Source organism: Mastacembelus armatus, chromosome 8, assembly GCF_900324485.2.
Source record: "Mastacembelus armatus chromosome 8, fMasArm1.2, whole genome shotgun sequence".
Classification (NCBI taxonomy): domain Eukaryota; kingdom Metazoa; phylum Chordata; class Actinopteri; order Synbranchiformes; family Mastacembelidae; genus Mastacembelus; species Mastacembelus armatus.
Window position 1 is genome coordinate 7180178 of NC_046640.1, and position 26553 is coordinate 7206730.

A 26553-nucleotide genomic window follows, 5' to 3' on the forward strand; every position below is an offset into this window, starting at 1 on the left:
TGAGTTGAAGACATTAAAAAAGTGACATTACTGATCTAATAAATGAAGGTCAGCAGACCTTAGAAGTTTAAAGTTTATTAGAAGTTGACACCTGTGTGTCACTTGTTCCAGCCAATGACCTCATAGAACAGTGCTTTGAGTAGTCGCGCCTCATAGGTGACCGTGTTCTTGCCGATGTGAATGCGAATATCCTCAAGAGGCTGCTCGATAATGGCTGGCACCTCCTTACCATAAACTGCAGGTGAGACAGAACAAAACCCAGAGTGTTACAGAAAAATATGAAATATCTTAAGGCCCAGTCAAAGGCTCCTGAAATCATCAATATGTAGGCAGACCTAGACGTGTAATGACTGGCCTAAAGGTAGCAGTAGAGGAAAGGTCACACACACACATATACATATATATATATATGTGTGACCTTTCCTCTACTTTCCTTTTCTCTTATATATATATATATATATATTTTTTTTTTTTAATTTATTTTTTCACTTTTTTCATCTTTTGAATGTAATATTATGTAATATTAAATAACATTTATGTGTGTCAGAGACTGTTACTCACCCTCGCAGTGCTCTAGGAACTGAATACACTCCTGTACCACAGCATCTCTCAGCATGACCATGTGTTTGGACATGTTCTCCAGCAGAGAGAGGAAACAACGCTTGGCATAGAACCATGTGTCTGTCCCCAGCTACACACGCACACGCACGCGCACGCACGCGCACGCACGCACGCACGCACGCACGCACACACACACACACACACACACACACACACACACACACACACACACACACACACACACACACACACACACACACACACAAACTTTTTACTCTCATGTAATCTTAAAATAACAGGACTAAAAGCCTGTCTTTCCTGTGTCATTGTTTTAACTAATTTTTCTACAAGGACGATATGTGATAGTGCCATTCGCGAAACTGCCTGATGGAACAAGACATGGTGGTCAGGAAAAGTTGGCGTGACTGTATGTCTCATCAGGATTCACATTCCTGAGCTCCTCTCAGCTTTGACTGAATGCAGCTCTATGGTGGTGACTGTTGTGAGGATAAAAGGGCAAACACTCAGAATGACGGCTTGTGTTCTCAGCTGGAGCTTAGTGGACTCAGCTGCAGCCAGAGTTGGGACTGGATGAGATTAAAGGTCCCAAAAAGAGCAGCTCAACTTTGGAGAAAGCCCTTGGTGAGAGGATCATGGCCGGCTCAGATAGTTATTTCTTGTTCAAAACTGACATTATCTGATATTCATCTTTCAGATGGAACACTGTAAATCTAAACACTTTTGATAAAATTATTTTTGTATTCATTTATGATCTCCTGTCCATCTCGCAGCCTGTTCAAATACTGCCTACAACTCTTGAAAAACAATGGCCTGAAAATCCTTAAAAATGTGTTACTGTTGCGACAAACTTTTTCGGGAAAAAAATCTCACAGAACAATAAAATGGCTGACCTTCTTATTGTATGGCTCCAGGCTCTTGATCACACGAGATATACCAAAGTCATAGTTCCCCTTGGCACAGTACAGTGTCCTGAAAGAAAAACACAATTTCAGAATGCTATTTTTATAAAGCTCCTATTAATCATCAATTTGCTCCAACAGACCTGAACTGAACTAAAAATTGAACTACTTACAATTCCCTTTGCAAGAGCAGATTTTCAGCATAGAGTTACTGTATGGATTCAACTTTATACCACATACTGTACATTCACTTTACAGGTCTATCCAATTTGCCATTCTGTTATGTGGTGCATAGTGTTTTCTTGATTTGCCGCATTTGCCATTTCCAGGTCAGTAAAAGTGACATGCAGTTTCATGCGCTGAATTTAAATGGAGCAGTGACTATGTCCATGCAGCACAAACTGGCAATGTGCCAGTCTAGCTTTGGTATTTACCCACCTTCATTGTCCAAACGTTTGACTGGTACTGTACACAATGTATAAAGAGTGGTCTGTAAAAGTGAGTACTGATATTTCATAATTTATTAGAGTTATGAGGATGAAAAATAGGAATGAAACAGAAAAGCAGAAGCAAATCCCAAACAGCTTCCATCATAACCCTCTGCTGCCAAAACGTGTGTAATCAGGCCCTCAGTTAGTTTTTACAGCAAGATTAGCGAAAGACAGCAGCTGGAACTCACCCAATCACCAGGTTGACAATGCAGAGGTGGAAGACCTTCTTATCTGGGTCATCATAGGAAATCTGCTCCTCCTCTTTCTCTATCTTCCTCATCAACTCTTCAGCCTGTTAGATCAGGGCATGAGAGGAAAACAAAGAAGTGAACAATTATGACATTTTTAAAACTAAATGACCACCTTCCCCAAATTCACCCATTGCACATAATGTACCAATGTCAGTGACGGCTGCCTGCTTGTGCTGATACAAAGCAGATTGGGTTTAGCAATTTCTCAGCAAATTTTGTCACTCAGCATATACAGATTTAGACTCACCAGGCTAATGGAGTGCATGTAAACATGTTTACATGTGTAACCTGGTTTCTCTGATAACCTGATTTGAGTGCATATAAACCTATAAAATGAACTAAATATGAAACAAATGAACAATACAAGAAGACTAGGATAATAAATTTACTGCTCCATAGTCTGAAGCTTAGCAGCACCACACAAAGCAGAATGATACTTCATTTCTGTTAATGCCTCAGTAAAAATGCTGTTTTTCTATGACCAAAGACACAGGTACAGAGTGGCCATACACAACTGCCATTGTCTCAAATGGTAGCAGTATTGCACATTACCTCTTCATTCTGGCTGGTCATGATGTAGGACACACACAGGTTGGCCAGGACCACAGCGCTAACGTTCAGGATCTATACAAACACACAGAGGAAGACACACAGATTTATCAACATTTCCAACATCATTTGTCAAACAGTACCTACATTTCTAATGCATGGCTGCTACCACTTATTTTTGTGTAATTTATTGTATATTTTCAGTCAGCACAATCAATTTTCTCAACATGGCTGAGATCTTTTGAGCCCTTTCTTACTTACATTAATTTCTTTAGTGACAATCATTCACATTAGAAAATAAAAGCAGCTGCTGAGATTTTAGAAGATGCAGTAGTTGACATGACTGTCAACTGTTCTCCAAAGAACAGCAAAGAATCAAACCACTAGAAAAAAACTGAAAATGTAGATGTTAGATGTAAAATGCAATACCAAACTCTGACCATAACTTCACAGATATAGGAAAACAAGGGTGTCTGAATAATATTAGTAATTTTCTCATTTCTTGTGCCTTTTCAGTGAGGAAAAGAAGCCTCAGTTTGTCGTGACTTGATTTTATGTCAAAATTTTCAGATGCAAGAAATTTAAGAGGTACCACAGCAAACAAACCAACAAATTAAAAATCCCACACAAAAACATCAAAAACAGAAAATCATGGGCACAGATTTCATGCACAGATGTGAAGACACAGCAGAAAATTTAACAAAGAGCTGCCTGTTCTCTAGTTTTACCGAGGGTTTACACTTGCAGGGACATTCCTGAATGTTACACTGCTCCACCTGAACAGAAGGGCAAACTGTCAATGTTTAGTTGTAGTTCAATGACAGTGGTGTTGACAGGTAAATGATCATGAGGCACTCACATTATCGTAATGCTTCTTGACGATGGGCTCGTAGAAGCCGATGGCCTCCTTGTACTTGTTCTGCATGAAAAGCACGTGTGCCACGTTAAGCTTCCAGGTGTCATCCTCATTACAAACCTCCACCGACTTGCGGAAAATCTTCTCCACCATCTGGAAGTTCTCCCGATTCCAGTAGATCTTGGCCTGAGCCATCAGGACTGCAATGTACCTGAGACAATGTCAAGACAATCAGAGGTCCTTGGTGAATTTCCATCTACATGTGACTGTGGATAGAAAAACCAGGTGAACTGATTTTTAAGTTAAGTTCCGCTATTTGTCTAATGACAAAATTATCATCTGTTATTTAATTCAGTGGACTGAACACACCAAGAATATTTCTTATATTTACTATTTTTTGCAGGGCATGAATGCTTTTTATGTTTTTGTCACCTGCCTGTGAAATTGGTGCCATTAAATACAGGGTATACTGCTTTTGAGGCTTTGATAAAAAGACTAGATCGGAAAACATAAAAATATCTGTGCCTCCTTACTTCTCCTGCATCAGGTCGTAATCCTGCAGTGCTTTCTTCTGTGCTTCGTCATCTCGAGCCAGTCTGGCCTCCTGCACCTTAGATAAGAGCAAAACTAATTTGAGCTAAAAATTCTGAACTTCTCCTCATCAAATAGAGTATTCATTTTGCCTTATGAATCAAACCTAGTGAGTGTTTTTTAAGAAGTACACTTCAATCAGCATATAACAGTTTCCTGCTATTACAACTCAGAATCCAGACTAGTGTTTCACTAAAAGTTTTCTGGAATGGATAAACTGACAGATTAGGCAGTATTTGCAAAGGTTTGCAGTTGATTATAGGACAAGACATATTTGACATACATCTCAAAATAAGAGTATTTACAGTAAACAGACCTATAGAAAAATAAACATATATACAGTACAATACATAAAGAAACAAAGAACGTTCTATAAATGTGCATAGTGGAAGGGGAGGGGATAAACAACCTGTTTGGCCAGCTTGCGTAGCTGTTCAGTTAGTTTGGCATTCATCTCATCAAACTTCCTAAAAGCCTGTGAAATAAACAGAGAAATACAAAGATTGCCATTATCGGAGTCAAGATTAATCGATGTTATAAGTGGATAGAAAACAACTAAACAGTTACACAACAAGGTTTAAGCAATTTGATTAGATTTGATACACAATATAGAACTGAACTCTTGAGTTAAATCTGCATTGTGCAGGTTTTTATGATGTAAAAATACTTATCAGAATACATATACAGGTATAGGCATAAATAATGGGCTATGAGCAACACCTTTTAAATTACATAGCCCATCCTCTGTTTACATTAAAATAGTTATTAACACTGCTGTAATTTTAAAACATTTTCACTTTGCTATACCTCCTCTGGTGCTGTCTGGCAGGTCAACAAGGCATCTAGAAATTCATACATGTACTGAAAAGGACAAAAACAAAAGGACAAAAAAAGAAAGATTAATATTTTTGCTAGTTATAAACAGGAAAAGTAAAGAAAACAACAAAAAATGTATAAATCACAAATAATAGGCCATGCTGTGACTTTTTATTAAACACCCTAGTATGAACGCAGAGTGCAACTTACTGGGGCGAGGAACTTGTAGGTGAGATGGGCATTTTCTGCCAGGACATCAGCCGCGAGGTCAAAGTACTGGAGAGAGTGATTGAATGCAGCCGAGACATTAATACCATTTTAATTAAAACTCACACCTCTCTGCAGTTCTCTGTGTTTTGAGGTCTTTCCACTAAGACTCACACCACATGAGTCCAAATCCTTTTAAAAACATTGCTACTCCCTGCAGAGACCCTCACTGGTGTACAGTATGGTGGAAATAGTGCACTCAGTTCCTCATGTACTAGAGGGTGTCATGTTTTTGAAGGAGAAACCCAATGATAAAACTCTGTATGATGAAGACAGCTCTACAGTGCTGACACTGTTGTGAAGTCCTGTACAATCTTAAAATAACCTGTATAAACACAGTTGTTTTTTTCAGTTGCCAAATGAGATTAATTGAATGGAAATTTTTTTCTTTATTCACACTAATTAAAGAGTCTAATAAAACACTTTAATAACGTACAACAAATAGTGTACAACTGTATACTTTTTATTCAGCAGAGCAGAAGTTGTTGGAAGCCTCATTAGCATCCGTGTGAAAAGTTTGTCCCGTATTCAATAGAGACAACACCCATTTAAAACCACCCCAATATTCAAACACTTTGACCTAATGAAGATCTAACTTCAAAAAGAAAAATAGTCTTTTTGTAGTAAGTGTGCAGGTGTCACTTTTTTTACTGGTGCTGTTTTTAATAGCCTCAAACCTACAGTATATATGATGTGCATATAATTACACATCTAGTGTTAAACACAGTGACAATGAAAGCATAGATGTTATCAACTGCAGTTAGTAATGACCATTCTGACAGAAGATATGAGATGTGTGAATGAGGTGATTTGAAAAAACACTACTGTGAATAATACTCAAACATTAACAACGTTTGTTGAGCCTCCACAGCCTGAATGCAGAAGTTCTGAGTAGTATTTAAGACCAGTCATGTCTGTTTGCTTATGATTATAAATTATCAATCCTGATTTACTATTTTTTAATTACTGTAGATGAAATTAATTTATTCATTTACTAGAATATCAAAACATATGAAACTGCAAATTTGACTGGGCTGACTACAGTTCAACATCTTCCTCTGCAGACAGGTTGCTTGGTCTTCAGTAATGAAATGTGGAAAATTGATTTCATTGGCAGAGAACTTTTGCTTTTCTCTTCTTGTTAAAGATGATGTTTATTATTGGAGCCTAGTAGGTTTAGTTTGGTGATGTGGAGATTTAAAGGATGCCTCGTGCCTCGTACCTCGTGCTTGCAGTACAGCAGCAGCAGGTTTCCAAAGGTGACAGGGGGGAAGGAGGGCTGCTGTAGCAGGAATGCCAGCTTTTCAAAACCCTCAGATGGCTTTGTGTCCATGTTCAACAGAGCCTGATTGTGGAGTGTCACTGGGTCTAGTTCCTGGCAAAACACATGCAGGCATCAAAATATTTAGCATGGGAACACTACATTTAGTGGCCAGTTAATTAGGTACACCTAGCTAAATTACATTACAACATCCTTCCATCCATCCACCTGCTTATTCCTAACCAGGGTCACAGGGATCTGCTGGAGCCTATCCCAGCTCTCTTTGGGTGAAAGGCAGGGGTCCACCCTGTACAGGTCACCAGTCCATCACAGGGCCACATAGAGTCAAACAACCTCACACACTCACACTCACTCCTATGGGCAATTTAGAGTCACCAATCAACCTGACATACATGTTTTTGGACTGTAGGAGGAAACCAGAGTACCTGGAGAAAACCACACAGAAAGGCCCCTGGTGGATTATGAACCCAGGGCATTCTTGCTGTGAGGCAACAGTGCTAACTGCTAAGCCAGCGTGCTGCCATATATAACAACATTATAATTATAATTATTAACACTATAATCTCATGAGTAAATCCAGTGCATTGCTTGGCTGTTATAGTATGGGTGTACCTAATAAACTGACACTCACTATATGTTTGGCAAAAAAAAAAAAAAAGAATTCTCTGTAAACGTACTAAAAAAAAGTGTTTGATTTAGGCAATTATTTAATTTTTTATTTTTTGTTTGGCAATAGATGACTCTGAACATTAAGTGAACAATCAATGCTTATGACACCGACAGACATAATAAAATCATTAATTTCTTTTCATTCTCCTTACAAAGATGCAACTAAGTTCCACTAGGGGGCACTAGTTGTGCACCTCTCTGGTTGAAAAGAGTCATGAGTCAGAGGCAGTGACAAACTAGTCTAAGGACAGTGCCCCATCTGTACATTATAATTTTAATGAATCACTTTAAAGGCGATAACTATCATCATTACTTCTATTTAAGCCTTCACATCATTGTCTCTATTTTAGTATTCTATTGAGATTCCTTATCTCCAGGCATTCAGTGGGGCAGGTCCAGGCAGGTTTAATGCAGATTTCAACAGAATAATCACACAAAGCCAAAGGGTGTAAAGAATCCAGATACACACAAGGAGATACAGTGGAAGTAAAGAGGTGATGATTGTTACCTCCTCCGATCTTGGAGGCATGTCTGTCAAAGCTTCCTGAGCTCCTTTCACTATAGGAATACACAAAAGCAAACAGAAAATCAGTGTTCATTTTAGCACACATAGCATCAATGTTTCACCTACAAATTACTTTAATCCACTTAATCTGCCATTAATCAAAACTTATATGAAGGATTATGGTTTTTTTTGTAAACAAAAGATATTGTATGTTTACATTCACAGGTTCTCACCAAAATACACTGTGTATCTTTGAGTTCTGACAACTTGTTGAGCACATTTCCTTCCTCGTGAAACATTTAATGTTTTCCTGATTACTGACTCACCGCTTTGTTTATGTCCATGTGCGCCAGCCCACAGACTTCTGCCTTAGCTCATAAAACATTTCACTGCTAGTGTTCAGAGACTTCACAGAGTAACTTTAAATTGGTGATACTTTAAGTAGAAGGTTGAATAAAACAGATCAACGCAAAAGAGATTCTGAAATTTTTAACACAATTTAAGATGAAAATTGAAATGTAAACTATAAAACAATGATTGTAAACAGAGCAAGTAATTTGGAAAGGGACTGTGCAGTTATAGTTAGTAAGCTCCTTAATCACTAGATTACCATGACGTTTTCTTCTTCAACTTCTTTTAAAATCTACATCCCTAAAGCTTGGATTCAGATCTAGCCTGGCCTCAAGCACCTTTATCTTCCTGTCCTGTCTTAGAAAGAACATATTGCAGGTGATGTACTGTAGCTCCCTGTCATTCTGACAAAGCAGTTGTTTGATGTGGACTTCAGACACCCTCCTTTCCTGCTAGTTGCCCTCTGATCACTATTCTTTAAAGCTTTACTTTAATAATGTGTCAAAGAATTGAGCAAGGAGGGAGCACAACTTCTCTTTTGAAGATAAAAGTATGCGGTACAAGCCCTTTTCCACATGATTTCTATCGCTCTCTACCAGTTTCTCTCTTCCATTTACAAACTTCTCAGTTCTGTGAAAATGGTGGGATTTGGGCTTGAATGAGAAAAAAAGAATTTCCATGACATGCTTGACTAGCTACAGGTGGTAGCATATTGTGAGTACAGTCACTGAGGATAAGCAAGTTCAGCTGACATGTGTAAATTAAATTTGTTTAAATTGCTGCTGGAAATCTGTGAGCGGTACAGTGGCTGTAGAGTTTTTCTTTAATAAATAGGTTGCTTTATCTTCATCAAAATCATAGAGATTTTGATGGAGATTCCAGTGGGAAGGTATCTTTTAATTTAGCAAAAGATTATTTTTTCTGGGATTTCACATATAAATTTGTAATTGCAGAGAGAAACTAAAATATTATACAGGACCTGCAGGACAATTCTAACTTGGAAAGGCCTTAAGGAAACTGAGACCTTACTTTGACAGTCCTATTTGACTAATTTCAGGTGGATCTGGAGATTTCAATGATGAGTGGCTCTGCAGTGCAGAATTATGGATGAAATGTTGGAATTCATTTTAGTCACCAAAATCTTATCCCTATCTTTAGTGCTAACTGCTCATTTATGTAGCAATTCTGTAAGTGATGCTCTTTTTAATTCCCTCTTTAGGTATGACTATCTGTGCTAATACTCCTCTGCAGCATAATGCCACAAAGTAAAAACATCCAGCACCTAGACTCTTACTTAGTAAGTAATAAAATGTAAGAAACTACTATCAGCAAAAATAAATTGACTAATCATTATAAGCATCATATTTTATAGACATTACACATTTTTGTGTGAAACATCCTTATCTTGAAATACTGAAGTAAAGTCCAGGTTCCCCAAACTGTACTGTCCTGGAGTGTAAATTACTTTATGGAACAGTTTGTTGTTCATGGTAAATAAAGCAGATACATAAAATATGTCCTACCCTACAGTTGTTTTTCCCAAGAAAGAACAACCTGATCCTTAAGAATAACAAATGTACAAGCACTCAAGACAAGGCTATAGATTAACTCACTGCTGTGTTGTGTTAGCAATGAGGTTTACTCAGAATTATTAAGTCTGAGAATCAAACAAACTGTGACTGTAACTGTTTTTGCATAGCTAGCATATTTTAGAAATAATGAGCCCTCTGTTCTCTCTATCTATTTCTCTGTTTCACAATGCATGCCAAGTCATAGGCATTGAGTGGGGTTCTTACAGTTCTTCAGTTGGTATTCAACTGCAGCTTTGAGGTTGAATGCTTCAATCAGGGCTGTCTGATGGAGCACCAGAGTGTTGCCCACACTGTGGACATCAATGCCTTCAGTTGTCATCCCAACGCTCAGCTCTGGTGCAGAGAAAAACAACATGGGTCACAAAGACATGAGCAAATAATGTAACACAAACAGACTGCTAATGTTAATCTTCCACTGAGATGTAGATTTTACCTGGATGTTCCCTGATGCCTCGTTCAATGATTTTTTCTATGTATTTAAGGGCTTGATTGTAGTTCATCAGGCTGTAGTAACATAGGGCGATGTTGTAGGACAATGCTGAGAGAGAGAGGAGCAGACAGACCAAAAAAACAATAATAATATTAAATGGTGTCTCTAACCTTGTCAATGTCTAATCCAATTTTGATCTGACAATCTATCAAATTTCTCCTTAAATTTTGATAAACAATTTAAATTACAAATCATATTATAGCTATTTTGTGTTTTTTTCCACATTTAATAATACATTCTGACGAATGTGGTGCATAACTTAAAACTTCATTTTGATCTTTGAAGAACTAGAATAAATACATCTGAGTTCACAGCCATAACATTAACAATAATGAAAGGCACTGTATGGGAAACAGGAAAATGAAAAACTTTATAGAACTACAGCATAAATAAACAGTACAATTTTTGGGCACTACTAGATGTTTTTAGTTTTATACATCACATATTCACCACCAGTGAGGCATCTGTCCAGTACAAAATTCATTCTGCAGCATGTCAATGAGCCCAGATATACAGCCAGAGTCATTAAGAACTACAACTTTTGCAAAGCACTGTATTGTTTATCTTTAAATAAACAATATAAACACAAATACTTAAAACATAATTGCGGTTAAACTGATAAACGGTTAATTGTTTTCAGCTGGTGTGTTCAGATTTCTACAGCCAGGTCCTATATTCTGTCTGTGTGACAGGTGGTCGATTCACAGGATTTTTGAGAGAAGCAGAAAAAGCTGTAAAATTAACTCAAAGACCTGCTTTGCTGATATTACCTAGTTGATGGCAGGTAGTCAGCTGATTGCAGGTGATCAATACTACTGTAAACTTTAAACAGAATATCAACCTAACTTCAGCCTCATATATGACTGTTTGCACTCTTTTGTCTGTGTGCGATTAGCTTCTCCTCACACACCTCCTACTGAACAACAGACTGAGCTGTTTGCCGACAAGTTTCCAAGACTACAAAATCATTCAATGAAACAATCAATCATTGTCACTTCAGCTAAATCAGATCCTAAATCATCTTGTCTTGTTATCAATTTAGTAATACATAAGGGTGTATGTGCCCATCCTTGCGTGATGTAGCAGGTCTCTGTCTCTGTGAAACATGGCAACTTTCTCATATGAACGTGACTCCTCCACAGTGGAGCCAGCAGCAACATGTTGCAAATGTGGAAACAGCCAGTAACACTGAACGTGTATTTGTGTGTATCTTTGGCATCTACCTGGCACATATCCCAGCACTTGCATGGCAGACATGAACTTCTTGCAGGCCTCTTCATATTTTCCATCTTGGTACAGTAAACAGCCCATATTGTAGACATAGTCTGGATCATCCTGGGGAAGCTGCTCCAACAGTGACTGTACGCATACACACCCACACGCACACAAATGCACGCACACACGCACACACACACGCGCGCGCGCGCACACACACACACACACACACACACACACACACACACACACACACGACGTATGTCTAACTATCCATCCATCCATTCATTATCTATATCCACTTATACCCATTTTAGGGTCACAGGGATCAGCTGGAGCCTATCCCAGCTCTCTTTGGGTGAAAGGCAGGGGTACACACTGGACAGGTCACCAGTCCATCACAGGGCCACATAGAGACAAACAACCTCACACACTCACACTCACTCCTATGGGCAATTTAGAGTCACCAATCAACCTGACATACATAAAGCAGATCAGGAGACTTGGTGGTGGAATGAGGAAGTTTATGAGTGTGTTAAGTGGAAAAGGTTAGCTAAGAAGAAGTGGGACACTCGGAGGACAGAAGACAAGAGACAGGAGTACAGGGAGATGCAGCGTAAAGTGAAGGTAGAGGTGGCAAAGGCCAAACAAAGGGTGTATGAGGATTTGTATGATAGGTTGGACACTAAGGAGGGGGAGGTGGATTTGTACAGGTTGGTGAGGCAGAGAGACAGATGGGAGACAGACAGGATGTGCAGCAGGTTAGGGTGATTAAGGACAGGGATGGAAATGTGTTGACAGGTGCCACAAGTGTGATGGAAAGATGGAAGGAATACTTTGAAGAGTTGATGAATGAGGAAAAGGTCAGAGAGCACAGATTAGAAGAGGTGACTGTTGTGGAGCAGGAAGTAGCAAAGATCAGTAAGAATGAAGTGAGGAAGGTGTTAAAGAGGATGAAGAGTGGAAAGGCAGTTGGTCCTGACGACATACCTAAGGAGGTATGGAAGTGTTTAAGAGAGGTGGCAGTAGAGTTTTTGACTGGGCTACTTAACAAGATCTTGGAGAGTGAGAGGATGCCTGAGGAATGGAGGAGAAGTGTACTGGTGCCCATCTTTAAGAACAAGGGAGACATGCAGAGTTGTGGAAACTACAGAGGAATAAAGCTGATGAGTCACACAATGAAGTTATGGGAAAGAGTAGTGGAGGCTAGGCTGAGGTCAGAAGTGAGCATTTGTGAGCAGCAGTATGGTTTCATGCCAAGAAAGAGAATCACAGATGCAATATTTGCTTTGAGAATGCTGATGGAGAAGTACAGAGAAGGCCAGAAGGAGCTGCATTGTGTCTTTGTAGATGTGGAAAAAGCGTATGAAAGGGTGCTGAGAGAGGAGCTGTGGTTTTGTATCAGGAAGTCTCGAGTGGCAGAGAAGTATGTTCGAGTGGTGCAGGACATGTATGAGAGCTGTAAAACAGTGGTGAGGTGTACTGTAGGGGTGACAGAGGAGTTCAAGGTGGAGGTGGGACTGCACCAAGGATCGGCTTTGAGCCCCTTCTTGTTTGCTGTGGTGATGGACAGGCTGAAAGATGAGGTTAGACAGGAATCTCTGTGGAGAGGGACTCAAGTAGAACGGTGAGGTCACAGGGAGCAGAGGTGAAGAAGATGGAGGATTTTAAGTACCTAGGGTCAACAGTCCAGAGCAACGGAGAGTGAGGAAAAGAAGTGAAGAGACGTGTGCAAGCAAGTTGGAACGGGTGGAGGAAAGTGTCAGGTGTGATGTGTGACAAAAGAGTGTCAGCAAGAATGAAAGGAAAGGTGGACAAGACAGTGGTGAGACCAGCAATGTTGTCTGCTTTAGAGACAGTGGCACTGAGAAAAAGACAGGAGGCAGAGCTGGAGGTAGCAGAGCTGAAGATGTTGAGGTTCTCTCTGGGAGTGACGAGGATGGATAGGATCAGGAATGAGGACATCAGAGGGACAGCTCATGTTAGATGTTTTGGAGAAAAAGCCAGGGAAGCCAGATTGAGATGGTTTGGACATGTTCAGAGGAGGGACAGTGAATACATTGGTAAAAGGATGCTGAGGTTAGAGCTGCCAGGAAGGAGGCCTAGAGGAAGACCAAAGAGGAGGTTCTTGGATGTAATAAAGGAGGACATGAGGATAGTTGGTGTGGGTGTGGAGGATACAGAGGATAGGGTTGAATGGAGGCGGATGATTTGCTGTGGCGACCCCTGAAGGGAGCAGCCGAAAGGAAAAGAAGAATCAACCTGACATACATGTTTTTGGACTGTGGGAAGAAACTGGAGTAACCAGAGAAAACCCACGCAAGCATGAGGAGAACACACAAACTCCACACAAAAAAGCCCCTGATGGGTTTCGAACCACGAACCATCGTGCTGTGTCTAACTAATACAAAATAAATCAATATGTGTCCCTAGAGACAGATAATAATGATTACAACGTAAAAGATTTGTATCATTTGTATGGTTTAACAAATATTGTGTGAGAGCTTGTCACCTTGGCAGCAGAGTAATCTTCCTCACAATATTTGATACAGGCTTGTAGCTTGAGCATCTGTGGCAGAGAGAGAGAGGTTAAACCAAAGGAAAACAAGGACTTGATGTGCTGGTTTGGCTTAGGGGCAAAAATGTAAGCACTTACATGACCGACAGATTCTAAGAGACCCAAACTGTTATACATAAATCATTTTCATTAGCTTGAACCTGAGAATAAATTAACGGAAATAACAAAATGTTTCTACTTAATTTGATCCCATTGGCAAGATGAATATAGATATCCTCTTGATTCAACTTGAAATCAGTATTATTTTGACTTAATAAAAGGTAGTAAAAGGTTAATAAAAGGTTGCTCACTATTGCTGAGCTATACACACTATACACTGCTCTCTTTATTTCTTTTGATGTGCATTTATGGTCCATCTGCATTTGTCAGAGCACTTCTGTTGAACAAATGCTCGCAGTGATGAAAAGTGTGTAACAGATGGAGGGAAAAGTGTGAAACATTTCATTGTAAAATAAGGTGTTTTTTTTAAACTGCAACTTTAAAGCAGGCAATGATTGAACACCTGGACCAAAACAGTTTCAGATTCTCCATAAAAGCACAGCAGTATGTTTGTGCTGTACCTTGGTGTGACTGCCAGGGTTGTCCAGTATAAAGGAGGCCTTTGTGGCCTCAGGATAAGCACCAGCTTTGTACAAGGACTGTGCGTAGTACACCTTGTATTCCTCAACATCTGGGTGCAGCTGAGTGAGCTGCTCGTAGCACTCTGCAGCATTGGTGAAGTCCTGGATGTGATAGTAGCAGTAACCCAGGAGAGACAGTGCTGCCCTGGACTGAGACATAATTAAAAGCAAGACTGAACTATACTCACTGTCATCTGTGGTGATTTGTAACAGAAGAGTGGTTAAGAAGAGTATCAATGTCACACTTTAACATAAAAAACAAAGTATAAAATAAAAAATATCAAAACACATAATGTACTTTTATAAACATTTGTAAAATAAATGTTAATCTAAATAATTTTATAAACATGAATCCCCATAAAAATGACATGATCGTTTTTATAATTTAAGCAAGACATGGCAGCTTTATCTATATAGCACATTTTAAACATTTTAGGCTATTCAAAGTGCTTTACATAGGTATAATAAAACATTTCATGTTGTAACATGTCTGTAAACACAAACCTACCTGTTAACCATGGTTACTAATTAGAACATTTCAAGGGAAATATTTATTTTGTTTATTCACTTATTTTATTATATTATATTGATATTGATTAAAAAAATGTTATATCACTCTTAAATATTTCATCTGTGTTTATTGTCTTAAATCTGGTCTTAACTCTAGTTTTATATTTTATCTTTTCCTCGCTTTTTATAATGTTCGATTCCTTACATGTCTTTTTTAAAACCTGTCATGTGCATTAGTCTTTAGTCTTGTTTGTACAACTTGGAATCACATTAACATGTAGTACAGATACTACAATACAAATTGACTGATTGATTGACATATTACAGGCAACTCAAAGACATACAGATAACAGATAACGGTGTATCTGTCCATATTTAGTCGCTTATTTCAATACTTTTGTCGATGAAATGTCAGAAAGCAGAGCTTATCAGTAACTGAAGATTAATTTTCGGGCAGATTAATTTCCACATAGTTTCAGGTCTAGTATACTTACTGTATGTTCATACATGTTTTACATGAACACCACTCCAGACACTTACCTTAGTGTGTTTTTGAAGCTGGCCGTTTAGTATGTGGATTGCTTCTACATACTGGCTGTCTTTAATCTAAAAGACAAGTGATTTCGTTTTTTAATAACATATTATCAGAGTTATCAAGCGAAGAATACACTACTGCAGCCAGCTGTTGTCAACAAGCTGTTTAAATGACGTTACTGCGTTTAACGTTAACTTTAGTTCGTTCACCAAACATCATTAGCTTACTGTGATGCGTGCAACGTTACATCAATGACAACAACAGTTTTAAGACTAGCTAGTTAGTAGATCCAGTAATGTAGAGTGAAAATCACAGTGAAAAGAATCGAAATTGTATTACATTTCGTTAAGTCTGTTATATTACACTTATGCCGAATTTATTGACAGTTTAACGTAATGCCAAAGAAGTCTTATGTGTCACTAGTTTCTTTGTCAATAAACAAGAACCATTAAACTGAACTAATTTTAAGTGGAGATTCGGTTAGCCTCAAATACATCATCTTGCTAGCTAGCTAGCTGAGCTAGGCAGCAAACCGCAATTAAATATTCTCACCAGTTTGTAGATTGTAGCTGTGTACTCGCCGTCTTTTATAGCAGTCATGATTTCAAACGGGTAGCTTTAAGAGCGACAGTGTACTTGTAACTTTGTGTTTTCCCAAGCTCTTAAATACAACATTTCACTGGCTTGTAGTTAGCTAGCAGACGTAGGTAGTGCATAGGAACTGTTACTTAGCAACGGTAAAGCTCGTGGGATTAACAGACGTGTCTAACAGCCAATCATCTTAGAGGATATATCTACGTAGACCAGACCCTTATTTTTTTAAATTCAACCTTTATTTAGAAACTGAAGACTTTCTTTCTTTCTTTTTTTCTTTTGTTTGTTTGTTTGGTTCTCTTTCTTGAACAACCCACTTTGAAATAAATTACATGTATAGGCATGAAAATAGACAAAATATATAACACATTTTTTAAATAGAGGTTTTCACATTAAATATTTAATTCTTTGCTGCTTCATTGTTTTTGGGGACATAGTGTCATAAAAGTTGCTAGAAAAAAATTGAAATTTATGACTATGTTGTGCTTTTTATGGTCAGTGTAATTAGTTTGTTGCAAATACAGCAAGCCAGTCGGACAGAGTCCATCACTGGCTAGAAAATTATTACAAATAAAACTCATCATTGGAATCACTGAAGTTATGAAATAAATTGGGGGAAAAGAACATTTATGATAAAGTCTGCTGAAAAGGTGCAAAATAGATCTGCAAAAAACTTTAGTTCTGAAGAGAAGCAGAACATTTTTAGGCTAACAGTAATGAGATTTTTTTGTATTCAATAACATCTCAGTTTTCTTATTCAGAAGTTGTTTATTTTATAATGCCTACAGTTTTCTTTTCTTTCTTCATAATATCAGAGCACAATCACAGACTAGTAAAGTCCATCAATGATCTCATATTATATGAATCCAAAATGTGACTTCATGCAAGGGTAACAAGAAAAACACACACGCACACGCACGCACGCACGCACGCACGCACGCACGCACACACACACACACACACACACACACACAAACAGATGAAGGTGATGGAGCTGTGCCTCAAACCTAAACCACATTGTGCTGACCACAGGGCCTCCATAATGATGGGGAAAAGGGTGGATGCTGTGTGTTATGAGTGTGAGTCTTTGTGTGTGTGTGTGTGTTTGAAAGTGAAAGTGTGAGTTTTTGTGTGTATGCATGTAGATGCATGCTTGTGTGTAGGGGTGTGTGTTTTCTCTCACTCTCTGCAAGTTTTTTATGACTGTCCCTGCCTTCTATTCAGATTATTGCGAAGCTTTGCAGCAGAGGAGAAGCAAAACAACAGGTACAACACACTATCATCACACAGGTATGCACAATCTAACCTGCTGTTTAACAATTTTTAATTTTGTAGACTTGTAGATGAAAACGCAGGGATATTGAGAGAAAGAGAGAAGGGTCTGCTTACCTATGATATGAAGTGTAATTTGTATTACTTTATTTCTTGTCTTGATTTCTTAGATTTTCCAATTTACAAAATTGCTCCATTTTGATTTGAACCAAACAAAAGCAAATCTAACAAGCTCAAGAAAAAAAAATCTCCACACTCTAGCTCCAGTGGAAAATATGTATCTTTAACTTTGCTGCTGTTTTGAAAGAAAATATGAATGTATGCTGCATTAAAAACACATAAAACACTTTTAGTTTAATATGTGCTTGAGATGAAACTCAATGGAACTGTTTATTAATGTTGAAATGAATATGAATAAGGCATCTGCTGTTTAAATATTGAATGACTCTAGGAAATGTGCCGTCTTCCACTGCAGGGCCAAACTTATCTCATGGTTTCCAGATTGTGCATGCTTAGAGCTGATGAGATTTTGGCTGTTTAAAAAAATTAAAGATCCTTTAGAGAAACTCTGCTGCAGATAATACATAGACTACTTGGTAAACAAGTTTTGGGGTGATGGTTAATTTGGCAATAAGTACTGATATTACAAACACAAAAATCATCTACATGTAAACTACAAATATTCAGCATACGTTGTGTTCAGTAATAACAGGAGGCCAAAATCAGCAGAGAGATGATTTTTGGCAGTTTGCAATTTTAATCATGCTGTACATATTCATAATATGATGATTATGGATATTTTAGTATGGTTGATACGACCGGGTTTATGTTTCGATAACTGTGAAAGTCCCTTGTAGTTCTAGTTGATGCAGTTGTGACATACTATCATTAAATCTGATTAATAGATTTTTTTTGACCACTTGTGGGCAGCAAAATCTATAAACACTGCCATATTATCACCTTAAAAAGATATTATGAAGAAAGGATCTGCATGCTTACTATACTTATACATCCAGGAGTTATGGTACAACATTGATTTTGAGTAGTGTTTGTGTTTCTCTGCTGTTTGGTGCTGAGCAGGTGGTGTAGAGTATTTTATTCAAACTTTTTGTGCAGACAACAGTTACCTGCTGTGGAAATTATTCTGCTCTGTTGAAGTGAAACTGCAGAGTTAGGTGGTATTGTTCTGAAGTTCCTACAGGGTTGTCAGTCTAAGTCACGCTTTTCACGTTACACATAGTCATTTGATCAATTGTTATCACAGTAAAACGATATTGATCAGTGCAGCTTGACATAAATGGGAAAACACCTGTCTTAACATACAGGGTTACTGTAAAGTTGTAGAGGGGAAAAGTGTTTCGAATATAGACAGCACATAGATGGACAACAGAAATCTACTATGCTGCAAAAGTGGTTTGAAAAGTAAAGTTAAAAAAAAAAAGTTAAATACTTGTTATTTCTAGAGTACAGAAACCACTCTCCCTTTTTGGGAAAACTATTTACACTGTTTTTCTGACAGCAGAAGGATTCTCTCATCACAGTGCTATCCCAGCTTGAGCTGACCAGCAAGTCCATGTCTTAAACACACAGCCCCAAGATAACCAACTGTATAGTCTACTAGAGAAACTGTGTATTATTGTAGGTACAGTATGTGTCTGATCTTGTGTGTGTTAGTGTGCATCACTGGAACAAACATAAACCTGCTGAGGTAGTTTGTACTCTGCATGTCTCTGCAGCTCTCCACCCAGTTTTCCACAGTTGTGTTGTTTCAGTTTTGTATATTATCTCTCTGACTGGAGATTTTAATGTGAGTTGACTGCAGAAGTCGAGAGTTTAGCCCCCAGGTTTCTTCCTCTGCTCCACCCTCTGACATGCCTGGAAGACTTAGAAGTTTGTATGCCTTGCTTTCCTTTTTCTCTGCTTCATTAGGATTGACAATCACAGTAATAGCAATGCCAAAGATGTTTTTACTGTGGAAAGTGAAGTCCCTCCAGCATTCTGACCCAGACTGCACAAAACAACCGTTTTAAACTAAAAGAAAGACTTACATACAGAACGCAGTTGATTTGTTATACTAATTTAGTAATATACTGTAGTACAAATAACTAAACAATAGAATCACCCTGCTTATGGTCTATAGAGTCTGATAAAGATACTAGACATGTTGACTCACTGGTTTGTAAGTGATATATCTGAATTACTCTAGTGCCTTTGGGTGGAAACAGTGAAAATTCTTGAAATCAACTAACCAGGTTTTACATAACACAGTTTATGATATAAAGATGTAATGACAATATGTAGTAGATAAATAAACTGGTAAGCCAAGGCAAGTTTAGTTAACTCACATTGCACATTTCAACAACAAGGGGATTTCTTACAAAACATATTATTCATTTAACCAGTTAATGGAGCAACAATGTTATTTGAGCGATAGAGCACCTTTAACTGATGCTGAAAATAAATTTGGTTTGACGCTGATAATAATATTAAAGTACTTTCTCTACTCCAGGTACTGGTTTGACCATGGCTTCAAAACTGAGCATGATTCTGGTGTTACTGGCTGTCACCATGGTAACAGTGCTGGCCCAAAGGAGGCGCCCGACGTCGACAACAACCGACGAGTGGAACCACAAGGATGGCTGTGAGCACCCAGATTACTCTCTGTTTACTCTGGGTCAAAGGTCAAGTTCAGGGCTCATCTTGATGATGTCAAAGCTAGAGGTGAAAGATTACGCTGTAACCTCGCTCTTCAGAGCCAAATTGTCTGTAAATATGTGAATACCTCTGTTTTGATTTAAGCGTTATGGATCCCCCTGAGATTTAGGGTGTACAGACACTGTCAATACTGTTGACAGAGATGCTTTTGGCAGAGCTATAGTAGTTTCCCATTATGTTTGTTGTCTACCAGAAGACCTTATATTTTCAGTTTCTATAGAGCAACTCCGTAAAAGAAATTTGACATTTTGTGGAGTTCACATCCTGCCATAGAAGTGAAAATCAATACTACTGTCTCTGCGAGTAAAATGCTACGGCCATCATTTGGGTAGCTTAGCAAAACGCCTGGACTCAGGAAACTTGTCTAAGTTTGTTCAAAGTGAGAGACTACACTTACCAGCACCTTTAGGAAATATTGCAGTCCGAAGTTACAGTTTTACAGTTGTCATTTCTCTGCAGTTTAAACAAATGAGATGGTAATTAGGGAGCTTTACAGATTCCAGTAGGTGCATTTTTGAACTTCTGAACACAGTTAAATTAAAGTTGTGTGACTTGTGGTGTGTTGTGTCAAACACTCATTAGTTGTGTGTGACCTCTTTCTGTCCCAGCTGACAGAGTGAGCATGCGTGGTGTGGCCAATTTGACTCAGGTCCTGGACAACTGGAGGTTTGACATTGTTAACCAGATGAAGGGACTCCTGCAGAATGATCACCAGTCTCTGCTACCCGACTATGCCAGGTATGGAGAGAGAGGAGGGGGGCACAAGGTTTGAGGAAGACGTAATAATTCAACATTTTGGGAAATATGGGTTTTGTCGGTAGCATGGTTGCCTCACAGCAAGAAAGTTCCTGGTTTGAAACCCAGCAGGGGCCTTTCTGTGTGGAGTCTGCATGTTCTCCCTGTGCTTGTGTGGGTTTTCTCCGGGTACTCTGGTTTCCTCCTACAGTCCAAAAACATGTATGTCAGGTTGATTGGTGACTCTAAATTGCCCATAGGAGTGAGTGTGAGTGTGTGAGGTTGTTTGTCTCTATGTGGCCCTGTGATGGACTGGTGACCTGTCCAGGGTGTACCCCTGCCTTTCACCCAAAGAGAGCTGGGATGGGCTCCAGCTGATCCCTGTGATCCTAAATAGGAATAAGTGGTTATAGATAATGGATGGGTGGTTCTTGTCAAGTTAGCTGAAAAGATCTTTAATGCACATTTATAGCATATATATCTTTGGTTACAACTGTCAGCTGTAACTTTATACTTCATTAGCTTAGCATAAAGACTTGAAGTCTTTCACTTCATTGAAAGTAGGGGAAAATAGCTATCCATAACATAGATACATCATGAACAGGTTAGTTCTTCATTTTCCAACAATTATTTTTGTGACAGTTTAGCAACATATATGGTCTTTAGATTGGAGGACTTGTTGTTCCGAAGCTGCACTGTCTGTAACAAAATCTTACTTTATGGAGTCAAATTATTAGCACTTCGGATTTCAGCAAACTGAAGACTATCTATTGAGGATTTCAGTTTTTCAACATAGGGATTCAGGATGATTAATGTTAGGGTAGCTGAAAACACAGCAAGAGGAAGCTTGATTTTGAAAACAGATAACACCCACCCTTTGGCTCTGACTTCTCTCCAAAGCCACTCCTCTAGAACGCTATTCAACTTCTAGCTATAGCTATAAAAACACAGCAGTAACCGATTTGCCTGAAAAGCCTTTTTGGGAGACTCTTGGCTCATGCACTAAGTGCAAAGAGTTTGCACAAGTAGGAAGTAGGTTGACAGGCAGATGGGCCACCCATTGTTTTTGTTTGGGTTGAGTAAAAAGGTTGGTCAGGCTTTTTTCAGCCCTGCTGTTGTCACTGAAGAGTCTCTAAGTGCATTTAATTAATTCATTTCCATTGTGATGAAATTCAAGAAACGTAACAAAAGAACAAAGACGCCAACCCTACCTTTAAATTCACAATAAGGCATTTAGTTCAAATCCTAATGGTCCCTTTTTGCTACCCAGCAAGACACACTGTATGAACCATTATGGGAAAATGTGAAGAGCAGGCAGTGCAGTAAAGGCAACAGCTGGGAGTTTAGTTTAGTGTAAATCATCTAAGAGATCTTTATAACTTTCATCACAAATGACACAGGAGACGTCTTTGTCCTCCTGCATATCCATGAGTAAAATTAAACAGTCTGGGTGTAGAGAAATGCCACAGGAATTTGGTTCATGCTTCAGGCTGAAAATAGTCAAGAGTTTCATGGGTACAATCTGTGGCCTATGTTGTCATAAGAAACTGCAGTTTTAAAGTGAAAATAGAAACATGCTTTCATCCGATGTGAAAGAAAAAAGCTTGCGTTTTCCACAAGGAAGTCTGGTGTTTCCTCCTCCTCACCACAGTTTAGATGAGATGTCATTAGTTACATAAACAGATCGGTAGCTATGTTTAAAGTGAGGATCTCTCACTTGTTTTTACTTGGTCTCTTAGACTATAGTTCTTTTAGTTCTCATGATTTTCTCTCATCTTTCTCCAGTGAACTACATTACATCAGGGTTTAAAATTTAGACATGATCTCGAGTATTATATTTTTGAGCAGTTTTGTACTGAACTGAATAGACTAATACATTGTTCATTGTGTATTTGTTCAGGATCCAGCCACTGTCTGAGGCTTTAGATGACCTCTACAAGGAGTTTAATGCCCTCAAATCTCACCTCGGTGACCTGACTGAGAAGTTCGCTGCCATAGAAACCTTCATTGATGAGATGAAAGCTGCCCGTACCAACAACCCCAACGCTGATGCAGCTCCTGGCCTGACTCCTGCTGCAGCTCCGGCCTCCATCCCCAGACTGGGCACTAGGAGGGTGGTGAGGAAGAAGAATGTCACCCCAACCAGCCAGTGACATGCTACTTCCATACTCATGATTGCTTCTTCTCAGGCTTTTCTGTGCCTTGGTTTGCCATACCTGGCTGTGCTAGCACTTTGAAGCTAATCCTCCTTTAATTTCATCATTATCATAATAAATGAAAACTAGACTTGTAGAGCAGCATGTACTAACTTTTCAGGGTTTTTCAAGGAGATCCAAAAACATCCACTCTTAACGGTTATACATGTGCAAACCTGAGTAATCTATGTGTACAGTTAACTAAAGACTGTGCACATACTATTTTCATTTTCAGTAATGTAATTAGTGGATACCGGGTGGTAAGACAATTGGTTGCCTGTCTAAACTTACACCCACTGTCACTTATCCACTGCTCCCTAAATAAAAGACAGTTTTCTCTAGAGTAAACAATAAAGAGAGAGATTTAAGACACTTATTTTACATAATCACTGTGTGTGGTGAGTTTCACACAGCTGCATTTGTCATATCCCTAAAATGCAGCATTTTATTCATACACTATACTATAGACACTACTTTTTCATTCCATTGTGGGATTTTTTTTTAAATTCCAAATGTAACAATGCAAATAAAAATAAAATGGTGAACAGTAAATCTAGTGCACTGTATAGTAATAGGGAGTGGTATCAGGCACACCCACAGTTCCTCTCATCTGAATGTTTTATGGTGTGGCCTCTGAATTTGCATCACACCAATCTACAGGCCAACTCTACAAAAGATTTCAGGACCTTTTTTCCTGATTACTGCCCCTAAGTGTGTTTTACAGCATTTGACTGATGTAAAACAACTTCTCTTTCTGTTATTTCTGTTTTGTTGCATGCTTGGTGGACAAATAGCCTACTTGGTTTAAGGTTACAGTTAACTGCGCCGTTATATGAGCTGCAAATAAATTCACTTTTTGCATTCATCTTTTTCTTTATGTGATGTTTCTCCAAAACATCTTTCAGTTTGACCTGCAGAGCTAAAGCTGGTGAATGATTGTCAGCACATCCATCCATCCATCCATCCATCCATCCATCCATCCATCATCTATACCCACTTATTCCTAACCAGGGTCACAGGGATCTGCTGGAGCCTATCCCAGCTCTCTTTGGGTGAAAGGCAGGGGTACACCCTGGACAGGTCCCCAGTCCATCACAGGGCCACATAGAGACAAACAACCTCACACACTCACACTCACTCCTATGGGCAATTTAGAGTCACCAATCAACCTGACATACATGTTTTTGGACTGTGGGAGGAAACCAGAGTACCTGGAGAAAACCCACACAAGCACAGGGAGAACATGCAAACTCCACACAGAAAGGCCACTGATGGGTTTCAAACCCAAGACCTTCTTAAGACAAACAGTCTTAACCACTCAGTCACTGTGCTGCATATTTTCATACCACTTGTAGTAAAGTCACTAGCAACTCCAGCTGACAGATAAATGTCATGGATTTGACAATGGAGTAGACAAATAGAAACCGAAAGTAGCAGAAATTGAAAATACAAGCAAAGTACCTTAAAATTGTACTTAAGCATAATACTTGAGCTCTATGACAAGGAAAAGGGAAACATTTAAACATGTATTTGATTCACATACAGACATTTTATAGGAACTTCACAGATAGACGTCCTAAAAGTATGTCAAAGGCTTCATCTCAAAACTCTTACCAACAAAAGCTGAGACAAAACTCCACTGTATCCAAGTCTCTGAGCTGTGACCCAGTTTGTATTACATCAGAGGCACTGAATGAAACATCATTAATCCCATATATTGTACTGCAACATACAGTGTGTAATCTCTCCTTGCTCTCAATTCTGATTTACTGCCAGAGATGATGTGGGACAGATCACACAGGGAAGCGATGCACCAGGGGGAAAATACTGTGACATTGAAAAGACACAGCTGTTGAATAAATACCATGAGGCATCACATGCAAATTACAGGCAAAACATATTATAGTCTAGTCTATTTTAATATTTTAGTAATTTACTATCAATTATTTGTAATTGTTGATCTGATCTGGTGATGTGTCCAGTCTGCGTCCTGCCTCTTGCCCATTGTCAGCTGGGACTGGCTCCAGTGTACCACCACCTTGAACTGGACTCAGTGGATGGATGGATGATATACCAGAAAAGCAAAAGATAATTCATAAACTGATGTCACAATCCATCCCAGAGTTTCCCAGAAACACAACTAAGAAAATATATCAAAGTGTCTAGACCTGTCTCGAAAATATCTTTAAAATTTACACCTACACTGGGAGGACATATGAGGAAGGTTTAAGGGAAATTATTGAAGAATAGGGGACCTGAAAAATCAAGCAAACAGACCTGTCTTTACACTGCTATTTGCATTTGTTTCCAGTGAAGGACATTAACTAACCAGAGTATCTCAAAAGATGGTAGATTAGTCACTTTAAAAAATACAGTTAAGGAATTACTGATAATTTGTTGATAAAAGTGACATTTACTGTCCGGTTTTGGCAATAATAGATAATAAAAACAAGAAAAAATCTGCTGGATCAGCTTCATAAAATCGGAAAATCACCTTTCATCTTCCAGCAAGATGATCACACTATACAGGAAAGTCTCAAAAACCAGAGTGCTTCTTCTTCAGGCCTATCATCACCAGGGCAGTGCATCACTGACACTAGAAAGCATGAAATTTGTTATTGATCTGAGTGCACCCACTGACACAAAAACGTGAAGAGGACCACAGAAGCGGTGCAGTCAGTGTATCCACTCATGAACTGGTCAAGTGAAGCAGACCAGTAACACAATGTGATGATAAATTATGGCATGAATGTGATCCATGGTTTGGAGTTTTTTTTCCCCCACCACCTCCTCTCATGTTGTATTCATCAGGTGATTCACTGTACAGTCAGCTTGTCAATGAACCGAGTGAGTCTGGGGTTCATTGCTCAGTTTGGGAGTTTGGGAGCATTTACACACAAATCAATAAATCAGCACAACATTTTGATTCAGGGTGATAACCTCAATTTTAATGTCAGCTAAAATCACAGGCTTGTTTCATATTTTTGCTGAGAAGAGTTATGTGGTATTTGTACCACTGCCTGTAAAACACAAATTTCAGTCTTAGCTGCCTGCGTGAAAAACAAGCTGATTGCATCATTTTTCCCTGGTGACGGAGCCCTTTGCGTTCACCGGATTTAAGAACAGAAACCTCGGCTGATAGAGTAAACAGACTTTTATTAGCTATGGCTTGATGGCCATATTTTTCTTTACAGCTTGTGTTATGATTTAACAGAAAAAAAAAACAACAGAAGAAAGATGAGAACACACTTTCATAAACTCTAGCAGGGGAACATTAGACTGGAGTTAGATTTTTCATCTGCTCTAAATGTAGTGTGTACAGGGAGGTGTGTTAGTGGAGACCAACATCTATCTAAGGTATTCTGGGTTTCTGAAGTGTTAAATTTCAGCATC

The 26553-nt window shown here is 38.8% G+C and overlaps 2 protein-coding genes across 4 annotated transcripts; one reads left to right on the plus strand and one right to left on the minus strand.

The window, feature by feature from the left end:
* Positions 1 to 57: 57 nt before the first annotated feature.
* On the minus strand, positions 58 to 16372 carry ift70 (intraflagellar transport 70). Of its 2 annotated transcripts, XM_026325997.1 has the most exons (20): positions 16202 to 16372; positions 15655 to 15720; positions 14545 to 14754; positions 13919 to 13975; positions 11415 to 11550; positions 10135 to 10239; positions 9906 to 10034; positions 7762 to 7811; positions 6525 to 6677; positions 5246 to 5311; positions 5027 to 5080; positions 4629 to 4694; positions 4162 to 4238; positions 3632 to 3839; positions 3501 to 3548; positions 2776 to 2847; positions 2161 to 2264; positions 1473 to 1551; positions 562 to 691; positions 58 to 235 (listed from the first exon to the last, which is right to left on the minus strand). In XM_026325997.1, exons 1-20 carry the CDS (start codon positions 16247 to 16249, stop codon positions 99 to 101), a joined length of 1995 nt encoding a protein of 664 aa, XP_026181782.1. In that variant the 5' UTR covers positions 16250 to 16372; the 3' UTR covers positions 58 to 98. The 2 variants fall into 2 exon arrangements, with proteins under 2 accessions (XP_026181782.1, XP_026181783.1); XM_026325998.1 differs by lacking the exon at positions 3501 to 3548.
* Positions 16373 to 17412: 1040 nt separating this feature from the next.
* On the plus strand, positions 17413 to 24027 carry LOC113141132 (uncharacterized). Of its 2 annotated transcripts, none has more exons than XM_026325364.2 (4): positions 17413 to 17533; positions 20025 to 20156; positions 20839 to 20968; positions 22866 to 24027. In XM_026325364.2, the coding sequence occupies exons 1-4, from the start codon at positions 17443 to 17445 to the stop codon at positions 23116 to 23118; spliced, it is 606 nt and encodes a 201-aa protein (XP_026181149.1). In that variant the 5' UTR covers positions 17413 to 17442; the 3' UTR covers positions 23119 to 24027. The 2 variants fall into 2 exon arrangements, with proteins under 2 accessions (XP_026181149.1, XP_026181150.1); XM_026325365.2 differs by having other exon boundaries at positions 17442 to 17509.
* The last annotated feature ends 2526 nt before the right edge of the window (positions 24028 to 26553 follow it).